The sequence below is a fragment of the Panicum hallii genome, chromosome 4 (assembly GCF_002211085.1).
Source record: "Panicum hallii strain FIL2 chromosome 4, PHallii_v3.1, whole genome shotgun sequence".
Lineage (NCBI taxonomy): Eukaryota > Viridiplantae > Streptophyta > Magnoliopsida > Poales > Poaceae > Panicum > Panicum hallii.
Genome location: NC_038045.1, coordinates 8150707 through 8177762, shown reverse-complemented (window position 1 = coordinate 8177762; position 27056 = coordinate 8150707). Strand labels below are relative to the sequence as shown.

The 27056-nt window shown below is 46.5% G+C and overlaps 1 protein-coding gene across 1 annotated transcript; it reads left to right on the top strand.

The window, feature by feature from the left end:
• Positions 1-5705: 5705 nt before the first annotated feature.
• LOC112890010 (abscisic acid receptor PYL9-like) lies at positions 5706-6605 on the top strand. The gene has a single exon (XM_025956837.1). It carries the CDS (start codon positions 5738-5740, stop codon positions 6350-6352), a length of 615 nt encoding a protein of 204 aa, XP_025812622.1. The 5' UTR covers positions 5706-5737; the 3' UTR covers positions 6353-6605.
• The last annotated feature ends 20451 nt before the right edge of the window (positions 6606-27056 follow it).

Below are 27056 nucleotides of genomic sequence, written 5' to 3'. Positions count from 1 at the left end.
TCTCTTCCGATCAAGAGTTTGGTCTTGCCACTAAGTCTCACGCCAAGTAGGTGAAGTCTTGCCACAAAGACAATGCTCATCACCTCTTGCACCGGTCACCTTGACGCCGTTTTCACTACGGAGCTTCCCACGAAGGAGGAGTCTCCTTATCCCCTGCATAAAGCTGTCGTTACCGCTCCACACAAAACCAGAGGATTGATGATTTGCCAGCGAGTCACCAAGACTCCAAAAAGCCGGCACACCAAGATCACAGCGGTGGTTCACTCTAGAACCAAATACAAGCCAGCTACATCTTGCTCTTTCACTCTCTCTTGGTCTAATCTAGCATTAACACTCTCAAAGATTGTGCTAAAGTCTAGCACTATGGTGGCTACGATGTCCTCTTGAATGTGTATGAGCTTCCTCTGGACTCCAGCAGCCTCAAATGACTCGAGGGAAGTGTTTATATAGGCTAGAGATCCAGCCATAGCTGTTGGCAACAACTTTCCCAAAAAAAAGCAGAAAGCGTCGGATGATCCGATCACAGGTGTCGGTTTATCCGGTCACAAAGAGATTGCATAGTAGCCATTGAATCATAACAACCCCCTTCTGCTGGCATCATTGCACCGACGTATTGCACCGACGGGTGTCGGTTAATCCGGTGCTTGACATGCCCTGTTTACTCAAAGCACCGATACATCCACGCATCTTTTTGCACCGTTGGTTCATCCGATGCAGAAGCACATTTTGACAAAACCTTATGGACCTTCCGTGCGAACAGTCATATCAACTGTGCAATGCATCACCGTCTATTTCCATAGCGTCAGTTCATCCGACGCTACTGGGTTCTTTAGCACTTGATCTAGTTGCAATTTCCAATTGCACCGATCCTGTCGGTTTATCCGACGCCTTGATTTCTGCTATCACTTTTCCAATCCATCTCTGGCTTTTTACTATGATTTGGCATTTTGACAGTAATTTGGACATCTTGGGTATGGATTGGACCACATCCATAGGATCTACAAATCCTACAAACATAATCTCACAAACTTGTTAATCCTATTGACTATATTATGGCTCAATCACCAAAATCATAATAATAGTCTTATAAGATCATGTTTCTTACGCATTTCGAAACTGCAACTCTCATATGTTCTGCAGTAGTAGGATGGAAGACACTACTGGAGACTGAAGCGTTTCGATTGATTGCACCGTTGAGGAGGTGGTCACAAACTTGATGTGTGTGGCATTGATCCTGTGAAGTAACCGTTCTTGAAGTCACTTTGCACCAACTGAACTGTTAATTCCATTGGTTTATTTCAACTCTCTTACCCAATACATTCAATTTTTATAGGAAAAAGATATTGGAAGCATAACCATTTACCACTCAAGTTTGGTTTCAGAATGGTTGTACCACACGAGCTGCTTGCATTGTCGAGTTCTATATATTACATGCTAATGATGGCGCTTAAACATGAAAATGAAACAGGCTTTACAGTTTTCCTACCGATGGTTTAACATCACCTGTTCAGTGAAAAAAAAAGACTTGTTAGACACCCAAACAGGACCGTCTTGGCGAAATCCGTGGCCCTATGCCAAATTCTAGAATGGGCCTAGCAAAATAGAACAATAGTAAAATGGAGGCCATAATGTAATTTCATATCATTGGAATATATACAAGAATCGTACCTACTCAACTCCGGGTTGCATAAAAGATGAAAACAATAAAATAAAGGGATACACGACAAACAAATCAAATACGCTACTTCACTAATCACCAGTCCTTCTGAACTCTGGACGACTTGAAACTGAAGAAAAGGACTAAATGAACAAAATACCTGCAGTCCTGTACCCTGAGTTCTTGCCTTCGGTCCTGCAGTTCTTGCCTTGGAATAGCAGTGAGGTAATGGGCTGGAGTGCTGGAACTGGGGGCCCTGCGGGCCGCACGCCTCACGGACCCAAATGCCAAACCTGGCAAATAATTTCGGTGGCGTAGCAGGTATGAACATGGTGAAATCGAGAATGGAAGGATACCCCGAAGCTTCCCTTGTAGATATCATGAGCCTCTTGTAGTCTTGTCGTCTACGGCGCCAGCCAGAGCGGGGGCCCTCCCAGTGAAGGCCCTGCGGTGCAGCGTCGTCAGCGCCGCTAGTCGGCAGCGGACGGCGCCAAACCGGCCGGCGACGTACGGCGCGCCGGGAAGAGAAACACCAGGTGGTGACGGGGATCGGAGCTGGCCCCGTTTGTCCGCTAGCTAAGCTAGCCCGGTAGCCCCCGCGGCCAGACACCGCGACGGCGCGCGCACGAGATCGGCGGGCCGCGGCGTTGGAAATAGACTTTGGCCGCTTCGGCGCGTGAATGCGCATACGTCTCGGCAGACCCAAAGGGAAAATTCTCGACACACCGATTGAAAGGTTCAGCCGTTCAGGGGTTATCTAGAGTTTAGTCATACTATATATATTTGAAGAGGTAATTTGGACTTTTCGCTTTACTTACTATGTTGAGGTGAACTTACGCTTTTGGGTAGTGTTAATTAATTTAATGGGAGCGATAGAAAACAGCAGAGTGGTACATGGGTCTGGAGCTAGAATGTTGTATGTTGAGATTATGGAGAATCATGGAAGAGGTAATTGAACCAATACCTAAATGCAAAAGAAGAGAGAGTTGATGCAATTTAATGGAGAAGAAGAATCATAAACAGATAAGACACATTGGATAGACTGTCGACTGTATAGATGAAAAAAAATCAATGGTTTGAAACAATATCATGCCATTTTTTTGTATTTAATGATCATCCTAGGTGATTTGGATATTGTAAGCACTCCATTTGGAGTGTTAGATCGACATCCAATGGCTCTTGTTCATCATCTGTCTCCCGCGCTTTTCTCCTTTGGAGCCCATTTTTTCCCTCTCGCTTCTCTCTCTTCACCAGCACCAGCAAGCATTTCATCCATAAAACCGCGTCTACGTCCCTTTTGCATCGTTACCTGTTGTCTTATCACCACACTAACTTATCTTTGATGGACTATAATAGGCATAGCTCATTAGTAGTCTCTCACCGCCCGTAAGTGATAGCATGCCCGCTGCCCCGCACCCACGCCTGCCGCTACCACTATACCAGCCTGCTTTTTTATTTCCAGGCATCTTAAGGACTGTGCGGCCATCCTAATAAAGGGAGAATATAAATTAGAACTCTTCATAATTACTTCTGTCCAATAAAAACTTTGCTCGACATAAACCTAAACATTTATATCTAGATTTTTTTAATCTAGTGTGGCCATTCTACTGCAAAAAGAATTTTGCAACCTATATACCCAACAATATCAAACTATCCTCTATAGGAAAGTACTGTACAAAGATAGATTGCAAGAAATTAAATAAAAAGCATAAATGCGGTGAGTAAGAGATGAGCAAGGTGTTGCAAACATGGCACATGGATTCTATCCAATGGTAATGGTGGATAAAAGGTACCCAAAAGCTTCTAACAACCAAAACTCTACCAAAAAAGTGAGCACCAAGTTAGGCGAGCCACTCGCATGCTAAGTATGAGCAAGTCTCTCTTTTGGTCATTTGGCATCATCTTCTCTTTGCAGTATGAGCAAGTCTCTCTTAGCACCAAGGTAAGGGTCTTCACATCCCCGCATAAATATATTGTCACCGCTCTAGACTTAGCGCGAGAGTCGACAAACTTGCTAGCGAGCCCCCAAGGCTCTAAGGAGTCAGCGTACCAAACTTATAAGAGTGGATCATACTTAGGTCCAGGCGTAACACCTTGCACCTAAACTTGCACTAATTCTCTCTAATCTTATGCTAGATACCTTGGATAGTCACTCTTAGCACCTTCGTGGCATATCAGTCTTCTCATGTGTGAAAGGTTTTCTCTGGACTTTAGCATTTTCAAATGGCGGAGTGATGCGTATTTATGACTTTAACATCTCAAACTAGATGTTACTCCTGTGTGAACAACCATCTGGCATGTACCTTGCTTGAACTATCAGTTGAAAAATATTACTTTTGCTTTTACGATCCCTGAAAAATCTCATGATATTACTATGTGAACACTAAATTAGTCTACATATATAACCTAGTCAATCCAAACTTTGCATCTTCCTTATGTAATTCGCATATGAAAACTCGTACATGTTCAGTTTTACCATTGTCATACTTATGTGTATATGATGCCAACTGATCAAGTTATTTTTCACTATCTCTAGACAAAACTTTGATGTAAAATTATTGTGAACGTCATGATATACAATGGATTTTTTTGAACTCCAGATTATCCTAAGCATTCCTTTTCTTTAGCTTGAATTGTAAGGTGTGTACATTTTTTTAGTATTTATATTTTGCACAACCTTTTTCACTCTAGAATATGATTTTGACAATCTTGAATTCTATGGAAAATTTGTGAAGAGTTCTACAAGATTGTAGAGAAATGACCATATCAAAAATTCATAGGACAAATCCAATTCATTTCTTTTTTTTTATCCCATCTTCGTGGCTTCTCTTGGTACATCAATGAGACCTAACCATAGACATTCTTATAGAAAATATAGGAGGAAAAGTCCTATTTACACCCTTGAACTATGTAAAAGTCCGATTTTCAACCTTAAACTATAAAATCGGATAAGAGAGGTTATCCAACTGTTGAAACCGGGCAAATTTGGCTCTTAGGGTGGTTTCGAAGGTGGTTTTGTAATTTTTTTAAATAAAAATTCTAATTAGATCTAAAAAATCAAAATTAATTTATTTTAAATCAGAAAAATATGAAACTAGTACCAAATTTTTTCTAAAAATGTAACCTATCTATCATTGCTCTATTTGAATCTTATTTATTAAAAAATAATAGGCATAACTACAAGCAACCAAATACTATGAATATAAAAAAATGGATCCGAATAACCGACAAGAATAGTGCCAATAGAAAGGTTACGTTTTTAGAAAAAATTCGATACTCATTTCATATTTTTTAGATTTGAAATGAATTATTTATAAACTTTTTAGTTCAAATTTGAATATTTTAATTTTCACAAAATGGAAAACCACCTTTGAAACCAGCCTAAGGGCCAAATTTGCCCGGTTTTGACAATTGGACGACCTCTCTTATCCGATTTTATAGTTTAAGGTTGAAAATTGACTTTTACGATAGTTTAAGTGTGTAAACTGTACTTTTCCCTAGAATATATTAGTCCATTGATCTATCTATGTTATCATTGATTATCGAAATCATATGTCACTCTAGATGGCTGCATTTTGCATTTCTGTAGACATCCCCTAACCTAGCTCGAGACCGTAGCGGCATGTGAGACTCCTTCGACCTCAAAATCCCAAACCCTAACTTGGATTATTGCTCGCCAAAGAAGCATCAGCGCTGCACCGGAGAAGGCCGTTACCAGATAAGAAACCTCCAGCCATTGGAACCCTGCAGCTTGAATGCAGCTTGAATCGCGGTTTCAATCGTACATTTCAAAAAAAATGCTGGGATATTAGAATCACTGAAATAATTTTAGCTTTGTATCTCCTTTTTAACTGGTGGTTCAATATTAATATTTATTGGTCCATTGAAACACATGGTTTACGAATGTTGTGATGCTCGGTGGTGGAAAAGGCCATGCTCGTCGGCTTCCTTGCAAAACGTGAGATTATTCCGCAGTTCTGCACTCACCTCTCGCCCTGGTTGCTTGTATACATATAACCAACCCAGACCCATCGAACGCAAGCACGAGACAAACAAGAGAGCGAGCGAGGTATCGAGAGCATGGAGGCGCACGTGGAGCGGGCGCTGCGCGCGACGCTGACGGAGGCGGAGGCGCGGGCGCTGGAGGGCACGGTCCGCGAGCACCACACGTTCCCGGGCCGCTCGCGCGCGGGCTCCGGCGCGGGGCCGGCGACGTGCACGTCGCTGGTGGCGCAGCGCGTGTCGGCGCCGGTGCGCGCGGTGTGGCCCATCGTGCGCAGCTTCGACAACCCGCAGCGGTACAAGTACTTCGTGCACACCTGCGCGCTCGCCGCCGGTGACGGCGCCAGCGTCGGCAGCGTGCGCGAGGTCACCGTGGTGTCGGGCCTCCCGGCCTCCACCAGCACCGAGCGCCTCGAGGTGCTGGACGACGACCGCCACATCCTCAGCTTCCGCGTCGTCGGCGGCGACCACCGCCTCCGCAACTACCGCTCCGTCACCTCCGTCACCGAGTTCCAGCGCCAGCCCGCCGGCGGCCCGCCCTACTGCGTCGTCGTCGAGTCCTACGTCGTCGACGTGCCCGAGGGCAACACCGAGGAGGACACGCGCATGTTCACCGACACCGTCGTCAGGCTCAATCTCCAGAAGCTCGCCGCCGTCGCCGAGGAGTCCGCGGCCGCCGCCAGCAGGAGCTAGCTAGCTCCGATCCTGATCGCTCTTCCGCTCGTGGTGGGCGCGCCCGCGCCGCACGGGGCGGACTTTCCACTGTGGGCGCGGCGCCAGAGCGGCGCCGTCGTTGTTGCTCCGTTTGTCCCTTTTTTGTTCTTTTTCTTTCCCTTTTCCGTTTTTATATCTTCTTCTTTTTCTCGCCTTTCGTTCTCGTGTATAAAAAGGCCTTTGTTGCGGCGCAAGAAAGCCTTCTTCCTTAACGCATATCTTTGTCCGTTTCTCTCTCTCTCTCTCTAGCTATCTCTCTCACTCACTCTTCGCAGCTGTAAGTTGAAATCCGGAGTTCCTGAATACTGACTGCTAACACAGCGAATCTAGGCTGCACAAGGGCTTGTTTGGTAATGGAAAAAAATACAGATCAATTGCCATGTAAAAAACAAGCCCAAGGGATCTCCTGGTTGCGTTTTTTTCGAATGTTGTGTTCCATTTTACTCCTGACCACTCTTTTTTTTTGCATTACATTTGTATCACAAATGTCTATTAGCGTACGCAATATGCGGATCATTTAGTCCCTTATTAGTAGTACTTTGTTTCAAATTGCTGCAGCCTAATGGGTATGCAGGCATAATTAAAATTTCAAGTGAAATAGGACATAGAGAAAACATTCTGTAGTCTGACATAAGGCCGATGGAATGGAACTTTGTAAATAGGGGCAAGAACACCAAAATTCCCTTTTTTTACGTTATTGATGAAGTGTGGTTTGGCCTCTTCTTTGCTCAAGCAAGAAAAAAGAAAGTGCCAAGTGTTTGGGGCTCTGAAAGCTGGCTTCTCCAGAGCAGAAAATGTACTACAACTACAAAAAATAAGCTCATATTCTGGGGCTTCTAAACTTTTCGACTTCTTCAGAAGCTCACTTGTAGAGCCCAAAAGGAGCAAGAAGGGTTGTGTGACATTCTGTATTTTTAATTTTATTTATCTTTGCCTCTATAGTTGAAAGAGATGTAAAAGCCATTTGTTATGCCTTTGCAGGTTCTTCAGATGATTCCCAGAATACCGTATGGACAAGTTTTTCTATCTTTTTTTAGGTGAGCGAACTCTGACTAATGAAACTGATAAAAAGAGTTGTTGGAAAAGCAATGGCCACCATCGCTCGGCAACCAAAGCAGAGCACTTGCTTCTTTTTCAAAAGCAACATGATCCAGCGGCACACGTTAGGACATGCCAGTTCTTTGAAGCAAATCCTGCTATAAAAGAGCAGATATTGCGAGCAGCTACTCTGTACAAAGAATAGCGGAAAATAGTTAGCAGCTGACTTGCTAACAAATTATTATTGAATTGGGTGGCCCAGCTGCTCTGTGGGGTCACTGTATCTGTATGGCTCTTCATGGGCCTCGCACATTTTTCCAGAAAGGAGAAAAGGCATCCATTTCCAAAGGCAACACAAGAATGCCATGGCATGGAATGCCTCTGGTGGTTCTCGGTCACTAACTGAACTGTCAATGAGTTCAGGTTCTATACAACATGCTATTATGCCAGATTGTTGCTTGGGTTATTAGATGAGAACCACACCTTCTTATCCGTCGTCTACCTTTTGCAGCTACGTACCCAATAGGCAAGACAAACTTTTTCCATGTGAAGATGATTTTAAAAGTTGATTTTTCATAAAATGCGCTCGTCAAAACATTAACATTATATTATTTTGCACACACGATGTGTGTTATATGAAGTTTTTGTTTATAAACGTCGACTTGGAAGAAGATTGGCACACCCCACATCTATCCCCTGGTGTAAGAAAGTTTGTTGGCACTGCGGCTGCATGCATGCAGTGTCCGTGGACAATGGAACGTTCCCCTTCCAGTCTTCCACACGTACAAAAGTCAACCGCCAACTGCCTGGCTGTGCCACAACAGAAGTCAAAGAAGCACACTAACAAAGGATGCAAGATATGGTCTGACACAAAATGGAGATTTTAGGTGTGGTTTAGATAGATGCATGGGAGTATTGCTTGATTTCACAGTCCTCCAGCTGTCTTGCAGAGAAGTAAAGCATATTTGGTCGACCTTTGGGTAGAGTGTTTTGATGGATTTTGGGTGGTGGAGTTAGAGCCGGAAGACAATTCTCAACGTTGGAGAATGGATTTTGGGCGGGAAGGAGGAGTGGACTCAAAGATGAAACAAATTAGGGTTTATTTTGTAATCGCCGACACGTCATCATCGGAAGCTCGTGCGGCACATTTGGCACCTAGCTAGGATGGACTTCTTTGAGCAGTTTGGGAATCTAAATATGTATTTTGAGAGTTTAGAGACTTGGTTAATATGGCGGTACAAGTTTAGGGATCCATGGTGCATTTTACTCTAAAATTTATTAAAGAAATTTTACTCTTAACAGCCGGTGTCTGAACTATTTTGAAAAGGAGATGTCGGCATGAACTTGAGAGCACGTACCATGCTTGAAAAGGAGATGCAGTCATATAGGGCCCTTGGACCTTGGCCTGCCCGTCTACGCGTTTCCATTTGTATTCGAGTTCAAGGTTGTTCTCTAGAGAGGCATGAGCATAGATATATGACCCATGAAAGGCGTGGTTGGTTACCGGTAGCAACAGATTGTGGATGGACAATGAGGCAATATGGTGTTGCCGGCCACGGTGATGGAGGATTTCCGGTGGGTCGGTGGAGGAAGTAGAGGTATCTCAAAGATGATTTGGTGGTAGGTGGTAAAGATTGACTGGAAACATAGGAGCAAGACGGTGCAGGAGTAAACATGCAACTTCAAATGTGATGCGGGTCTCACCAAAAAGAGAGAACCTCACCAGAAGATGAAGGAGAATAAGGAAGGAATTGAGTCATGCAAGATTAGTAAGGTTAAGGTTGGCTAAGAGGGTGTGTGATGTCATAGGTAATGATTCTCCTACAGTCGAGAACGTGTGCGTACCATAGTGGTGGGGAAACAATTGTGCAACATGCAGGTTAGGAGTTCAACTCCCCGTTCTCAAAAAAAAAAGCCACTCGTTCTGGTACTTTCGGAGAAATACGTGGTCCACTGTCGGTTGCAGCGTGATATCTTCTATCTTTCCGCCTATGCCTCGGGACGTCTTACCCCGAAGAGTCTAGTTTTTCTATTCTCCTCCAATCCAAGGTACTGGAATTGAAAATGCCTTCATAAGATCAGCAAGCAGCAGCATCGCTTAATTGATACACTTTTGGCTGCTTCTCCGGATCCCTGCTAGAAGAAAGTTAGGAAACAAAATGATACCGCGCACACATTGTTGGCACATACTACTAATTCAGACAATAGAACATTAACTTTCTTGTGGCAACATTTCGATCCCCTTTTATTTTCAGATAAAAGAAACATCGTCGATACCAGCTCCACATGAAGCTGAAAGAGTTTGACAGCACTTGACGACGAACGCTGCCAAGCTTATTCCACACGTTCCACACCTGCTGCTCTCGCATCGCATCACATGCATGATTTCTCAAGGGGACGAAGGTTCAGGCTTGGGATCGGCGGAGGGAACCCCAGGCTTCGGCTCCGCGAGGGGCTCCTCCGGCTCAGCGGCCAGGCCACTCCCACTGGTGCTGGCCTCGCAGTCATCGTCTAGCTCCCGTTGGAACCTCCAGATTGTGTCGGAAAGCTCTGCTGCCCTTGCTAGCAGGACTGAAGCATTGTCCTCCCCGTCAGGGGCAGCCTGCACGTACGTACAACAACAGAGATGGAGAGTGAAATGCTGCTTCAGTGATAGATGCTTAATTGCAGGATAGTATGTAGCAGGTGTTTTTCTGAATGTTCAGTTAGCAGAAAAGTATATTTATATCTTTGGGTTGTATCCTGTGAGGAAGTAATTGAATGAGGCCTAACAACAAAACAGTAGCAGCAATGGGGAAAGCACACGATTCACCTGTGTCTCTTCCGCCTGTTCGTTGGATTCTTGGTGCTGCTGCAACCACTCATTCATCTTCTGCATCAGGGACCGGAACTGCTTGGACAAAAACAAACATAAACATAAGCACGCAACATGCACTCTCATATGTATTTTTGGCTTAGTGTTGCTTTTAGTACTACCTCTGTTCTTAAATATATAATGTTTATGACAAGTTAGTTAGTTCAAGAACGAACTGATTTCGTTATCCTAAACACCATATACTCGAGGACATTGGGACTACTGTATATTCGGAATTAAGAAAAAACAGAAAAGGAAAAGGTCCCGTGGATGTGGCAAGGTCCATGCCTCCCTGGTTTGGAATTGGACCAGAACATACCCATCACTAGCCATTGCATCATAAAAATAGAAAGAAAAATTGTAAAAAGCACCATGTATGTCATTTGGATTTTGAGACCTCCACCCTCGTAAGATGCTCTGTTCCAAATGCTCATCCCTATTCGGTTTTGTTATAAAAACACCCCTACATAAGCACTAAGCTAATTCCGCCATTTTTTTTGTTGCAATATAGAGTCGTTGATGTACTCTTTAGCAAAGTTAGATACTCCTAGTTAGTACAAACTCAACATTTTTTGAACTTACATCAAAAGAATCGCCTATAGAATGCTTAGACATGTTCATACCTCTTTTTTGCTATATGCAAAATTTATTCATACCAATATGATGAAAAAGCACAATTCAAACATTGAAACAAATTTGACTCAGATAGCACAGCTTATAGTGGCTCCATGTTGGCAAAAATGAGTGGAATTGGCCGAGAACATGCCTATTGGGGTGGTTTTTGAAAAAAGAATCGATTGGGAGATGGGCATTTGAAAAACAATCTTAGGTTGGAGTTTCAAAATCTAAGTAGTATATGTGCTGCTTATTGTATTTTTTTGTAAAAACAATTATCCCAATGAATAGCATGCCTTGGTTGCTATAAAGCTTAGTTATACATACATTCATCAATGAAATACGATATGTGGTCGCTACCTTTTGACTTCATGGTTAAACTAGGATGGCCGCTGTGAAACAAAAAATTACTACAAGGGTCAAATAAAATTAGATCTATGCATATATAATGCAGGATCTGAGCATGATGGGTGGATGGATGGACAATCCCCTCCCAGACTCCTCCCCTTTTAATCCATTTCTGTTAGATGGAGGCCAACAGTGGATTTTACTGTTTTGGGCTATAGAACCAACTACAACGATGAGGTTACCATCTTAACACAACTCAATTTTTCTCAGATCCGGAGCCAGCCACATCATAGCGGAGCAGTCCCAAACACCCCCTTAGTGAAAGAAAACCCAATTCGGAAGGCATGAGCATGTTACATATGGATGTGTTGGATTTCCATCCAAGAAACTGCACCAATATGAGCTTAACATGAGTCAGTTCTTCTCCGATCTGGCCGTAGTTATAACATAGAGAATTTAGCCAAAGGGAATCCAATTTAAAAGGCATGAACATGGTACAGATGCCCATCAAAGAAATCACACCAGCAAACATGATATAAGAAAAACAGAAAATAGCCACCAAAGATGCTTGGTTTAAATGTAAACAAATATACCAAAATTCAATGCAAAGAGAACTCGGACGTAAACACTTGAGCAGTATGGAAGAGAGAGATATGGGAAAAACCTGTTCAGTTATTATATCAAAGTCATGGAGGGCCTTGAGCCACCGCCTCTCTTCCTCGTTGAGTATCGGGTCCACCTTGTTCTTTCCTTTCTCCATTTCACTTGGTAGAAAAACAAATAAGCAACTTGGTGCTTATGAGATCAAAGAAGAACCAAACATGCTCTATATAAACAAGTGATTGGGACAACCTTTTTATGTAGTAACCACAAAGTCACACGAGACACGACCAACACCTGACTTTCAGACAAACGGACGTGAGCTGTGATCCTTATCTCTTTCTCCGGTTTGTTGGTTTCAGTTACAGCAGCGAATCCCGCTAAAGTATGTTAGAGAATAGATGACATCATTGTAGCTATAAGCAGCAATCATTGTATTTATTGTCTTTTGGACGTGAGTATACACGCATACCAGTTTTCTTAAAAACTAGAGATTATGCTAATATGGACAAAAACAATTACACTAGGAGATAACATTTACATTGAAGATCCTACAAGAACAACTAGTTGCTATAAAATTCTTGAGGTAATGAGTATGCTAATAAACTTCATGATCTTCCTTCACAAAGGTTCGATATCTTGCAACCACAACATAATCGATGATCGAGGGTATATGATGTAGACTTTTAGTGATCTTCATTGTTAGTGACATTGTTCATACCTTAGTGACATTGTTCATAAAACCAGCTCAGCAAGAAACCCCTCTTCAAGATATGTACAAATAAAGTGCAATAAAATTGTGTAGAGATAGAAAGTAGAGAGTATAAACTTTAGATCTCTAATGAACATGGTAATCTCTCTGATCTGACCCAAACTAAAGAGGGATCTTGATATGTAATTGATACTCTAATACTCTTTTCAATTGCACTATTGTTACATCCTATTTGATGTGTCCTTATCTCCATATGTTGCATTTTCATGTTGTTGATGCACACATTTTATCTACATATGTTACATGTTCATGTGTTCTAACTATATTCTCAGAGCAAGGTTAGATGCAAAAATAGTGATTCATCTACTATTGTATGAATATTGGTATAGTATGTGTCGGTGTTTAACCGGCTACCCACCAAGGGATATGCCCAAGGTGGTAAGTTTTGGGTGAGGAGACGCTGAGATCAGGAACTCGATGGTGCAAGGAACACAAAGCTTAGACAGGTTCGGGCCGCTAGGTGCGTAATACCCTACGTCCTGTATGGTGGTTTCTATTGCCTTAGATGTAGAATGATCTAGAGATCGTGTTTTGAGAGGGGTCCCTGTCCTCCCTTATATATCCGAGAGGCCAGGGTTACAAGGATACTAACCAACACCAGCGAAGGAATCGTACCAGAACATATCTCGAGTAGATTCCCTCTGTATCGGTTAGCTCTATCTCCTATTTAAACGGGATAAATAAGAGATAAATGAGATAAATAAGAGATAAGACGGACTTAATCACTTAAACCTCTTTAAACTACGTTATGTACACAGTCCCGTGGCCCCGGGTCTGACAAGCCCCCGAGCTCTTCGTAGCTGAGTACTGCAGGCTTATCGAGTACTTTCGAAATAGTTTTCGACTTCTTTCAAAGCTTCATCTTGAAGTCCTTCTTCGAGTACTTACTTGGCTGCATCGAAGTTATGAGGTGCTCATGCCCCGAATTTTGTTTCTGATATGGTGTGCGATTGAAAAATCGCACTCCATATGGAGTAGTCCCCGAGCCTTACGTTGAATCGGAGAATCAGGCTGAGGGTCGCATTAGTCTGAAATCCTCCTTACCTTTCAAATAAATTTGAAAAATAAGTAGTCGATGCCACGTACCCCGCAGCCCCCGAGCCTTGAATCCAAATCCTTCAAAATTGGAGACAAGGATCCAAAAACCGTGGCATGCAGGCTAGAAATGTTGACATGGTAAATTATCAATGTGATGGTACAAATGATGGAAGTTAGATCACGAATTCGAAAAACCCCTTTTCTCAGTCCAATTGACCCTGAAAAAATGATTAATCGAATATTTAATCCAAACAGTCCACTAAATGACCCCTCATCTTTGGAATATTCCCAAAAATGACTCTTGACCTTCGCAACAGTAGAACTTTACCCCAACCGCTGGTTATTTAACCCCACGGTAACTGCCAAGTAAAGACTGTGCTTCCAATTTGCAATTTGCCAAGAGCCTTAAAAAATCCCCAAATTGAGCCGTGCGCCCGCCGCCATCCTCCCGGCGAAATCCTCCCACCCAGATCTCCCCGCCCCTCTCCCTGCAGCCCCCGAGCATCTCGTGGCGAGCGGATCCGGAGATGGCGCCCAAGAGATCAGAACTCGAAGGGAAAAAGAAGGAGGCGCAGCCGTCGACCGGGGAATGGACATACAGTAAGTGCTCCCTCAATGATCTTAATAGGCTAGTTTCCGAGGGGTTGCTGCAAGACAAGAATCTTGTCAACTGGCACCCCTCTTTCCGTGAACCTTTCCCCATGGAAAATATTGACGAAATCATCATATTTCACCATTTTGCCGAACGGGGATTGGACCTCCCCTCTTGTTCTTTCTTCCGCGGCCTTCTGTATTACTACGGGCTTGAGCTCCATCACCTCAACCCGAATTCCATCTGCCATATTTTGATTTTTATCCATTTCTGCGAAGCTTTCCTCGGAATCGAACCCCACTGGGATCTTTTCCGCTTCCTCTTCCACGTCAAACCACAGCCCACCTTGAAAAACCTTTCCGTTGCAGGGGGCGCTGGCATCCAACTGCGTCAGCAGGCCGGCGACAAATATCTATCATACAAATTCTCCTCCAACCTTTCCGGGTGGAAAAATCACTGGTTCTATATCGAGAACCATGCCCCCAACTCCCAGCAAAATCAAACAAGCCACCTGTAGTGAGGCCGGAGTGGAATCTTGAACTTTCCAGGGGAGACATGGATCAAGTCGAGGAACTATTGGACATCATAGAGGCATATAAGATGACGGGAGTAACCGGTGCATCCGTCATGTTCTCATTTTTCAAACGTCGAGTCCAACCCATCCAACTGCACCACAAGCTCGGATTCGAGTACGCGGGGACTGAAGATCCTTCTCGCATGTGCGCAGAGGAACTACCAGACAAAGCCGCACTCCTCCGAGTCCAGCGGATGCTATTAGACATGGACGCCGTGCCTTACATCCCAGGATTGTTTTGCGCATGAAATCCGCCCAAACCGGTAAGTATTCGACTACTTTTTGTTGAAGACAAACTCTGTTCTGCTGCTGCTAATTGAAAACCTTCTGCAGGGACACACAGAACTATACCGCAGCTACCCGCCGCAACCTGACATCCCCCGGCCGGACCACCTCCTCCCCAGCGCCGCTGTCGAAGCAAAGAGGGCTCGCATAGCCCAGGCTCTGCATAGCAGCGACTCCACGGAGGACGAGGGCCCCCAGGTGGAGAAGGAAGCTGAAGGAGAGGTGAGACGGAACAGCTCCCCTGGACCAGCCATGGAGTTGACCGGAGCTCTGCCCTTGGTGCCGCAGGGTCGTCGGGTAGTGCGCAAGCGAAAGGCGCAGGAAATCGAATCTTCCGGGTACTAAATTGCTGCTTTGTTGTATAGCTGTATGTTGATATTGTGACGTGATGACAGTATCCACTTGTAGTCCTTCCACCTCTTCCTCCAGGGCCGAGCCTGAAGAGGAGGGAGCGGCTCCTTCGGCCACCGCAGCCGTCATCGTCGCCGTGGCGGGGACCGCGCCACTGGCTGGTGAAACCCCGCCGCCAGCAACGGAAACGCCACGACAGGCCTTGCTGGTGAAAAGGGCCATCAAAAAGAAGTCTACACTGTAAGTTTGCATCTGGTTGCACAATAAACATTCTACTTTTTCGACTTGTATGATGACTGACTCGACTTCATTAGGGCTGCAAGCGCCGCGGACCTCCGGCTGAAGTCGGCCACGACTATCCCAGCCCCCGGGTCATCGACCCGAGAAGAGTCTACAAGTGCGGGGCCAGTCACGGCAGCTCCAGCCCCCGAGCCGTCAGCCCCCGAAGGGTCGACACCCGCGGAGCCAGCCCCCGAGACGGACGCGACGCTGCCCGACTTGCCACCTCCGAGCTCCAACAAGTCGAAACCGGAGCTGGTGGCGGGAAACAAGTCGAGGCCCCTGATGCCGCTCCTACAGATGGCACAGGTAAGCATCTGACCGCCCACGGCTAACTGCCGAGACCCAGGCGCAATATTCTGAAAAACATTTGCACTTGCAGGTGCCCAGCAGACACCACCTGAAGAAGCTACCGGGACATCAAAGGGTCCCAGAGAAATGCTGAAGGCCGGGCCCGGATACAAGAACATCATCAACACCGACCTGGTGGATGACCCGAAGTTGACAGCCGAGAACATAAGGGGCTTCAGGAAAGCTTACAAGGAACTGTATGACTTTACCATGGTAAGTCCTGAGTACTCGTCTGCTTGTATGCGTTGTCGAATAGTTTTGACTCGATCTCCTCTTTTATGCAGGATGTGATCACTGACTCCCAGAAGAAATCAGAAAAACTATGGGAAATTGTGAGTGATCACCAAGAACTCGCTGCTCTGGAAAAGCGCGTCGACGACGAGAAGATAAAGAACTTGTATCTCGAGAAAGCCAACTCCGAGCTCCAACAGCAACTCGAGGAATAGAAGAAGGCGCTCGAGGCATAAAAGAACGCGCACCAGGAGCAGCTCAAAGAGCAAAAGAAAGCGCACCAAGGTAAGCCATTGCTCCCCTCGAGTACTTGCACTTATCAATTCATCCTGGATTCTGAAAAACTTTTCACCAGAGAACTTAGGAGAATCTTAATGTGTAAAGAAGAGCTACTTATTGATATGAAGAACCTGCTCTATCGCCGTACAGATGACATCGAGAGGCTGCAGAAGGTGCTCAGCGATACTGAACAACAGTTCGCCGACTGCCTTCAACAAGTCAAGACGCTAGGCAAAAAGGACGAGCAGCGACAGAAAGAGCTGGAGGACCTCAGGAGGGCTGCCCAGGAGCTGGTGGACATGGTGGGTCCACCAGAAGAAGTCGAAGCAAGCCAGCAACCCTTGCTGGAGCGGCTTCGCGAAGCCCCGAAGAAGATGCTCAAATTCCTATTAGAAGCTCCCGTCGCGTGTGTCAGCAACGCCCTGGCAATTGTGAAGTCTTTTTTGCCGGACGCGCGACTAGAGATATTTGCTCAGGGCATGGCTGCGGATTGCACCGAGGATCAATTCGACAAATACCTCCAGGAAGCCCAACCTGTATCAGAACAAGTAGTATGAAGTGTACTGCAGGATTAGAGTGTAAAGAACAAGTATTTACTTCCTTGTATATATAATTTCTTTGATGTCTCCACTTATGTGCCTCGGCTAAATTGGCATCCAGGCTTAAAGGCTAAGTAGTAGACACTACCCCAGGTGCAGCGACCCTGAAGGTAGCCATAGCTCCAAGTAGGAACTCATCTAACAAGTTAGCCACAACCCGATCGAGTGGGTCTAAACTGTTAGGAAAGAACGTGAGCATCATCGCGAGATTGCCGTGCTTAAGGTAGAAAAACAAAACTACCCCGAGTGCATCGACTCTGGATGTAGTCGAGGTCGCTCCTCATATGAGCGCGCTCCACAAATTAGGTAGGAACCGGATAAGTGGACCAAATTCGTTGGGAGCAAACGCGGGCATCACCGCGGGTCTGCCGTGTGTAAGGCAAAAAATGAAATTACCCTGAGTGCAACAACTCAGGATGTAGTCGAGGTAGCTCTTCATGCGAGCCCATCCAACAAAACTGGGTACAAACCAGTTGAACGTATCGATTTTGTTGGGATAAATGCAGTAGTGAGCGACCATTCAAGGCCGTGGCGGAAGCCGATTTGTAGAAGGTAGGAACTGAGCTGAGGCTTCCGTCAAAACATGAAGTCGATAAGGTATAAACGTGGCCGTAGCCTCCGTAAAATTCATGATAAGAAGTCGATTTATATAAACGTTGCACGTGGCTGTAGCCTCCGTATGTTCGCGAAGAGATTTACAACCCGAATCTTGTGGCATAGGGCCTCCAAATTGATTCGAGGAAAAAGATCGCCTAGGCGCTTGGAGATTCAGCTATCCCCGAATATCTTCTCATGAGTAGAACTTGCGCAGGTTCTGGATGTTCCACGAGTTCGGGACATCTTGACTCTCAGGATATTGTAGTTGAAACGACCCTGATCTTGTAACCTGCTTGACGACGAACGGACCCTCCCACCTTGGATTGAGCTTGTGTAGGCTGGACTCATCTTGGATGCGACGTAGGACCAAGTCGCCTATGTTGAACGACCGCTCCTTCACATTGCGATCGTGGTACCACCGAATCCCCTGCAGGTATCGAGCAGTTTGAACAAGAGCGGTGCAGCGAGCCTCCTCAACAGAATCGAGCTCTAATTGCCTCGCCTCGTCTGCCTCGCCTTCCTTATACATTTCAACCCTTGGGGATTTCCACATGATGTCGGCTGGCAAGATAGCTTCAGATCCGTACATGAGAAAAAACGGAGTTTGCCCTGTGGCTTTGGACGACTGAGTCCGAAGCCCCCAAACGACATGTGGCAGCTCGTGTATCCATTTGCCTCCCTTCTTGCTATTTTTATCGTAGAGTCTCTTCTTGAGGCCATCAATTATCATACCGTTCGCCCTTTCGACTTGTCCATTGGCCCTTGGGTGTGCAACGGAGATATATTTAACCTCGATGCATGCATTTTCATAGAACTCCCAGAACTGGTTGGCCGTAAAATTTGATCCCAAGTCTGTGATGATGGTATTCGGGAAGCCGAAGCGATGCAAGATATCAGAGATGAAATCAACAACCCGATCTGGTGTAAGCTTGGCTATCGGCTTATACTCGATACACTTGGTAAACTTGTCGATAGCCAACAACACATGGGTGAAACCGCCTAGCGCCGTTGTGAAGGGCCCAATCATATCAAGGCTCCAACAAGCAAAGGGCCAGGATGGCAGTATGGTGGTGAGGCTGTGGGCTGGAACATGAGACTGCTTGCTGAAGAATTGACAGTTTTGGCACCAGCGCATGAGATCCTCCGCATCGAATATTGCAGTGGGCCACCAAAAACCGGCCCTGTATGCTTTTCCCACCAGCGTTCTTGAAGCTACGTGGTTGCCGCAGACACCCTCGTGGATCTCCCGCAGTATGTCATAGCCATCTTTCTTTGTGACGCACTTCATGAGAACACCTGAACGGGCACCACGCCGGTAGAGCTTGTTGTCGACTAAGACAAAACCTTTGCTTATGCGCATGACGCGTGGCGCCTCTACGCTCCTAGCGTCAATTCCCGCTGGTAGCTTTTGATCTCGGATGAAGTCGATAAAAGTCTCTCGCCAGTCCTCCCCCAGCACCATAACCTCTCGATCGGGTTGTTGGGGACCCGCATCGATGGTTACCTGCGGAGAAAACTTAATGGATGGCTGATTGAGCTCCTGGACAAAGACTCCCGATGGAACCTGAGCACGAGTTGACCCCAGCTTGGACAAAGTATCTGCACCAATATTGTGCTCCCGTAGCACATGATGAACCTCCAAGCCAGAAAATTTGTTTTCCAACTTGCGCACTTCCTGCACATAGGCGTCCATCGTCTCCTTGTTGCAGTCCCACTCTTTATTGACTTGTTGAACAACAAGAAGAGAATCACCATAGACAAGTAGTCATTTGATCCCTAGTGATATCGCCAAACGAAGCCCGTGAAGCAATGCTTCATACTCAGCTTCATTGTTGGATACCTCCCACAGGATCTGAAGGACATACTTCAATTGTTCACCTCATGGAGAAATAAACAGAACTCCGGCGCCGCCGCCATCGAGCTTGAGGGACCCATCAAAGTATATGGTCCAGTGCTCTGGCTTGTCTACTAGAGTTGAGACTTGATTCTCCCTCCATTCAGCCATGAAATCGACTAGAGCTTGAGACTTGTTTAAAGTGCGTGGCTTGAAGTCGATTGACAAAGCCCCCAGTTCCACTGCCCACTTTGATATACGTCCCGTGGCATCTTGATTATGAAGAATATCCGCTAGCGGAAAATCCGTAATCACAGTGATCTTGTACTCGTCGAAATAATGGCGCAGCTTTCTTGATGTGATTAGAATTGCATATAAAAGCTTTTGAACGGCGGGGTATCGTACCTTGGATTCGGAGAGTACCTCGCTGACGAAGTAGACAGGCCTCTGCACTCCAAATGCATGGCCTTCCTCGCCTCACCCGACTACAATGGCACTGCTGACAACATGAGTTGTTGCCGCGATGTAAAGTAGTAGATCTTCCCCCGGCAATGGTGCTGTAAGGATCGGAGGAGACTGAAGGTGATGTTTCAGATCTTGCAGAGCCCGCTCGGCCTCCTCCGTCCATTGGAATTTATCTTGGAGTTTCAGGAGCTTGAAGAAGGGTAGTCCTCTCTCCCCGAGTCGGGAGATGAACCTGTTCAGGGCTGCCATACAATCTGTTAGCTTCTGCACATCCTTGATTGTGGCCGAAGCCCCCATATCAGTAATGGCCGAAATCTTTATAGGGTTGGCTTCAATGCCTCGATTGCTGACGATGAACCCAAGCAATTTCCCTGAAGGTACTCCAAAAACGCACTTGGTTGGGTTGAGCTTTCACCGAAATCTGCGCAGACTGCTGAACGTTTCTTCCAAATCTGCGATCAAGTCATTGGAATCCCTGGTCTTGATGACCACGTCATCCACATAGGCCTCAACGTTCCGATGCAGCTGATCCGCGAAGCACATCTGGATCGCACGCTAATATGTTGCTCCTACTTTTTTCAACCCGAAGGACATGGTTTTGTAGACATATGTCCCGTACAGGGTGATGAACGCTGTCTTGATTTGGTCCTCCTCCTTGAGCGCAATCTGATGATATCCTAAATAACAATCAAGGAAACAAAGAAGGACACAACCAGCCGTCGAGTCGACAACTTGGTCAATGTACGGGAGCCCAAAGTGATCTTTGGGACAGTGCTTGTTGAGATCAGTGTAGTCAACACATATTCTCCATTCGTTATTCTTTTTTCTTACAAGAACGGGATTAGCTACCCACTCTGGATGGATTACTTCTTTAATAAATCCAGCCGCGAGAAGTTTAGCTATTTCCCGCTTAATCGCCTCACGCTTGTCGTGGGCAAACCTTCGTAGGCGTTGCTTTTTAGGCACCGCCTTTGGGTGTATATTCAGATATGCTCGATCAACTCCCTGGGCACCCCTGGCATATCCGCAGGTTTCCACGCGAATATGTCTCGGTTAGCTCGAAGGAAGCTGACGAGCGCGATTTCCTATTTTTCACCTAAGCCCGCGCCAATAACGGTGGTCTTAGATGGATCACCCTCCTGGAGCTAGATCATCTTGAGGGCCACGTCATCCATCGACTGGATGCTCGACTTGCTGGCCTTTCTCGAAGGAATCTCCAGCCCGGACTGAGAGAGCTGCTTCGCGGCCGCGAGTACTTCTCCCGAAGCATCTGGCACACGAGTAGTCGAAGCGTACTGGATCGCGTCCTGATTGCAGTCATACGACTTCTTCAAGTCGCCCCGGAGAGTGAGTACTCCACTGAGTCCTGGCATCTTGAGAAGCAGATAAATATAATGTGGCACTGCCATAAACTTGGCGAGTGCCGGACGACCCAATATTGCATGGTAAGAAGATTCGAAGTTAGCCACTTCGAATTTGATGAATTCAGTGCGGTAGTTCTCCCTCGTGCCAAAGGTGACTGGGAGAACTATCGTACCAAGTGGGTGCGCCGCGTTACCTGGGATGATGCCGTAGAAGGGGGACTTGCTCGGAACCAGCATGTCCTTGAAGTCCAGGCCCATCTTCCTCAGAGTGCTGGCGAAGATGAGGTTAAGACCGCTCCCACCATCGATGAGCACCTTGGTGAGCCTGACCTCTGCCACCACAGGAGCCAGAACCAGGGGGAACTTGCCGGGCTCCGAAAAGCTCGTCCACTGGTCGTCACGGGAGAACGAGATGGGGACCTCCGACCAACGGTGTGGTTGTGGTACCGCCGGCTCGACGGACATGATCTCCCGAAGAAGCAGCTTCTGGTCCCGCCTGGAGCCAAAATCCCCATCACCTCCGAAGATGACGTTGATGGTCTTCGAAGCGTCCTGGAACTTCGGGTTGCGCCCTTGGTCCTCTTGGTCATCATCCTCGGGTTCTTTGTCCGTAGGCTTCTTATTCTTCTCACCACCACCGGAGTTGCTGAACGTCCTCCGGAGATGGTAGCAGTCGATGGCCGCATGGTTGGCACCTAGATGCCATGGGCACTTCTTCTGCAGAAGCTTCTCAAACTCTTCCTGCGTCATCGACTTCTTGCCCCGCGAGGGATGATCCACAGCCGCGATGAGATCATCTGGCTTGCGTTTTCGGGGTGGAACCGAATACTCCTGCTAGCCTTTGTTGTTGCGGTTGTCGTTTGGGCGCCTCATATTGCTATCTTGGCATCGCGGGAACCGCTCCCACATCTTCTCCTCCTGCTCGGATCAATCGTGCATCATATCATGAAGGCCCGCAACAGTCTTCGGCCTGTTCCGCCCAAAATCCCTGTAGATGCCTGGGTCGGTGATGCCATTGTAGAAGCAGTCGATGATGTCGTCCTCCGAGATGTTCGCGATGGTGGTGCGGACGATGAAGAAGCGACGTGTGTAGGACCGCAGGAGCTCGTTATGTTCCTGTTTACACTGAGCAAGATCGTGACGAGTACCTGCGCGAGCAATCGCTCCCTGGAAGTTGTCGATGAAGACCCTCTTGAGCCATTCCCAGGAGTCGATGGAGTTATTGCTTAGGCTCTCCAGCCACGTGAGCGGCGCAGGGTCCAAAGCCATCGGGAAGTAGACGACCTTGGTGATGTTCGAGCCTCCTGCGACCTCAATGGCCATGGAGTAGCAACGTAGCCACTGCTGAGGAGCCTACTTGCCATCGTACTTGGTGATACCGATCGGCTTGAAGCCCTCAGGGTACTTGTAGCTGCTGAAACATGCAGAGAAAGCTGGGAATCGGTCGCTACAGTCAGTACCTTCGGTTTTGACTTCTTCGCGGACCTTGCGCTTGGAGGAGATCACGGACCGCGTGTTGCGGCCTTTATTGATGTGCTGGCGCAGGTCTTCTGGAGGAGGCCGATGGTTGACCTGTCGCGGGTTACCCCCTGGAGGTGGCTGCTGCCTCCCGCCACGGGCCTGGCTCCCGCGAGCGTTGTCATTGTTGAGGCTGAGCTGTGGTTGAGGACGTCCGCCAGCCGTTCGGCTGTGACCCTGGCTGCGGCTCTCACCTACGCGCTCATCCCTGATGGTGGACGCCGGGTTATGCTGATCCAGCTGGATCCAGGCCCTCTGCCGTAAAGAAGTGCTTGTCGCACATTCGGGTCATTACTGCACTCGAGGATGGCCGTAACCCTGGCGATGTTGGCCACCGGAGTCCTGAAGCCTCGTTCGCTTACGGCGGCGAACTCAAGGTCAAGCTCATGATGCATAGATCGCCTGCGCTCGTTGACCCTTCGCCGCCGGATTGTGCGGGCCCTGTTCCTGGCCCTCCGCGCCTCACGATCGGCGTCGTTCTCATCGCTGGCGTTGGTTGTGACCTCGTCGTCGGAGACCACTTCAAATTCAACGATGGGAAGATCCCCATCGTCCTCGCCTTCTTTCGCCATTAGCACCTGGCGGGAGGCGAGCTCATCGGAGCTCGTGTCGACTAGTTCTGTCGACTCCTCCGCCACGGTAGCCAACGGCCTACCCTCCTGGAAAGGCAGAGGCTCGAGATGGGCCACAAGTCGAGCCTCGGCCTCGAGTAGATCGGAGAGATTCATCCCTCTCCAATGTACGAAGCGCCCCTCGGGTGTGGAGGTGATCATCATATCACTGGCGCCAAAACTACCCGAGGCCCCCCGACATGCTGTGGCTTCGGGTCCTCCAAGTTGGAGTAGGGAATCCAGGTCCTCCTCTAATGCAGAGAAAGACTCGGAGAAGTTGGCCCCCTGAAGATCAGTGGCCAAGTTGCGTGAACCGAGTTGAGATTAGTTACGCGAATCCTTAGATTGGAACGAATCCAACACAAGGGAAGTTGCCACAACGCTGGATGAAGTCGAGCCTGGAGCAGACTCCACCTCGATCTTTGTTGCGGAAGCATGGGTCGACAAGTCGTCGAGCCCGTCAACGAACTTGTCGAGGTCGCTGTGGGGACCCGCAGCGGAAGTCTTTGGCTTCATGTAGACAAGGAATCGATGGAAGTTGCCTGCACCGTCTGCGATGCAGACCCACGAGCCAAAAACAAATGTCGTGCCCTGAGAGTGAACTGACCTAGAGAATTGGAAAGTTGCCATCAAGCTCGCCGGTGGATCTTCGACGCGCTCCCCTACCTGGCGCGCCAGCTGTCAGTGTTTAACCGGCTGCCCACCGAGGGATATGCCCAAGGTAGTAAGTTTTGGGTGAGGAGACGCCGAGATCAGGAACTCGAAGGTGCAAGGAATACAAAGTTTAGATAGGTTCGGGCCGCTAGGTGCGTAATACCCTACGTCCTATATGGTTGTTTGTATTGCCTTAAGTGTAGAATGATACAGAGATCGTGTTTTGAGAGGGGTCTCTGTCCTCCCTTATATATCCGAGAGACCAGGGTTTTAAGATACTAACCAACACCAGCGAAGGAATCGTACCAGAACATATCTCGAGTAGATTCCCTCTGCATCGGTTAGCTCTATCTCCTACTTAAACGGGATAAATAAGAGATAAGACGGACTTATCTCTTAAACCTCTTTAAACTACGTTACGTACACAGTCCCGTGGCCCCGGGTCTGACAGTATGTGTTAAATTGAGGTTGATTACCTTATCCCCATGATAAAAGAGAGAATAAAGGTCAATCGACTAGGTAACTACTATAATAGTGTTATAATAGTGTTAGTTCCACTTAAGCACACCAATTATGAATCGCAAGCGTTCAGATCAATTGTAGCTTTTTTCCTCAAAGTATTCCTCCAAGATTTTATCAATCCATGAAACAAGTGGCTTGTGATTCAGCTATACACTAATTCTACTAACTTGAACCAATCAACTATAGAGGATTGAATGAAAACAAAACCTTAAGCTATAGGTCAAAGTCTATCGATTTCAAATATATATGGATGGAACGGTTCATCCAATGATCTAGGATAACTTGCATGAGCTTTCACCACGCAAACAGAACTGATCTTAAAGGTACCAAAACATTGTGCATAGCTCGACTCCTCCCCCCCCCCCCCCCCCCCGCATATTATCACTACACGAGGGTAATCAACCGCCTCAAAACATGCACACAGTGATGATATAGGAAAAACAACACTCAAAGATCATTGCAATCCTATAGATAACGCTGGCCAACCATATTGAAGCATTCATCAACATAAGTCTATGTTAATATGATCTTAAATACGGATGCAACAATTACGTATCAAGATCCCCGTTTAATCTTAGGAACTTTATCCCCATGATCTTACTCATCTTGAGGCACAAGAGGAGTATGAAGACTTTGGAGAATCAACATGCCGAAGATGAAGACGATTGGACGGAAAAACACTGCAAGCCGATTGGCAGCGCCTTGCAGTCTCCTTCGACATGCAGCTTTGTGATCCGATGCCTTATCTGTTCCTGACATTGTGGCGACGGTGGAATGGTTAAATCTAGATATATTCGTGAAACACTAACTACTTCTTCATGTGGTCTCGTAACGGTATTTATATAGCTCTTTAGATCAGTGCAAAGGTGAATGTATGACGTGGAAACCCTTGTAATTACGTGGACTTCGTCGTGCAGGAAGGGGAACTCATTTGGAGGCTAAAAAGGGCTGGGCCAGTGTTCACTAGGCCTAAGCCTTTTTGGCTCCTCTACTTCTCAACTTTCTCGTGCAAGCATTCCTCGATGCCCTTGGTCTAGTTGTCTTTCAAGCTCATATAAATATCCTCTAATTATATCGTATTTCCTGCAAATATGCAACATCAGTCACAATACAACACATACGCGAATATGAGGTTATATTAGCTACTGCATGTGGCGCGACAGCCTTGTCATGCCGCGCCACGCGGTCAGGCGTGACCCTAGTCACGCCGTGCAAATAAAAGTTGAGACGTGTTATTTTAAAATATTATAAAAAAGGTTTAAAAAATCTGCAACGGGGGTGGTGGACGGTACCCCGTGGTGGACAGTACCCCCTAGGCTCTTCTTACGACAATTCTATTTGTCACGCGAGCGGATATGCGACGCGCTATCGTAGAAGCACTAGGCGGCTCCTCCACTGAGGTGCATGCTTTATTATCTTTTAACTTTAAAATGCCCAGTTACATTAAGGGGCCCATATTAGATGCAGAAGGAAAAATATGGGTTATATATATGCGAAAAATATTACAGTTTGCAGCCTGGTTATTAAAATAAATTTTTATTTTACCGTGACGTTTCTTATATAACTAGATATGTAAATCTAGATCACTGAGTGAATCATGTGGAGCACGACACGCTAAAGACTGGGAGTTCTTATTTGCTCCAGTGCAGGTCCTGCATTCGAGGTTCGGGGCATGCCAGTCAATTTGATTTGCACATGACAAGGGAGAAAAAATTAATCAGTAAATAACAAGAAACTTATTGGCTGGATTTGCGAATAGTTCCATGAAATTGGCATTGGCCATCACGTCTGATACGCGAGCGAGGTCATCAGCCACGAAGCCGAATCATGAACTGCAGCTAGAATTTAAAGCAGATCTATCTGCAAAGAGACACATCTAGCTCATCGAAATCAATTTATCGTCGTTATTAATCGGATCGGACCTAACCGAGACAGCGCTAACGGTCGAGGAGATAGATCATGCGAGACTTGTAGATGAATCTAATCACGCCCAAGTTTACTTTGAACTCATGCGTGCGATCGGCCGAGCAGGCGATTAGATGTCTCATGTTACAGCAAATCGAATCAAACTGATAAGATTTAACTTAATTACATTACCCAAAAGATCGGACCTAACCGAGACAGTTTGAGATAACAGAACTAAGCTAAATGAATCTGCCGATAAAGTTATTTGAAATAGGGCAGAAGATATGCAAGATTACGGTAAATAATGATGAACATACATGCAATCGGCTACTGAGATGCTTTGAGAGTACTTATGAAACAAGAGCCGATAGATTTATGAACAACGTAGGATAACCTGTGAAATCTAT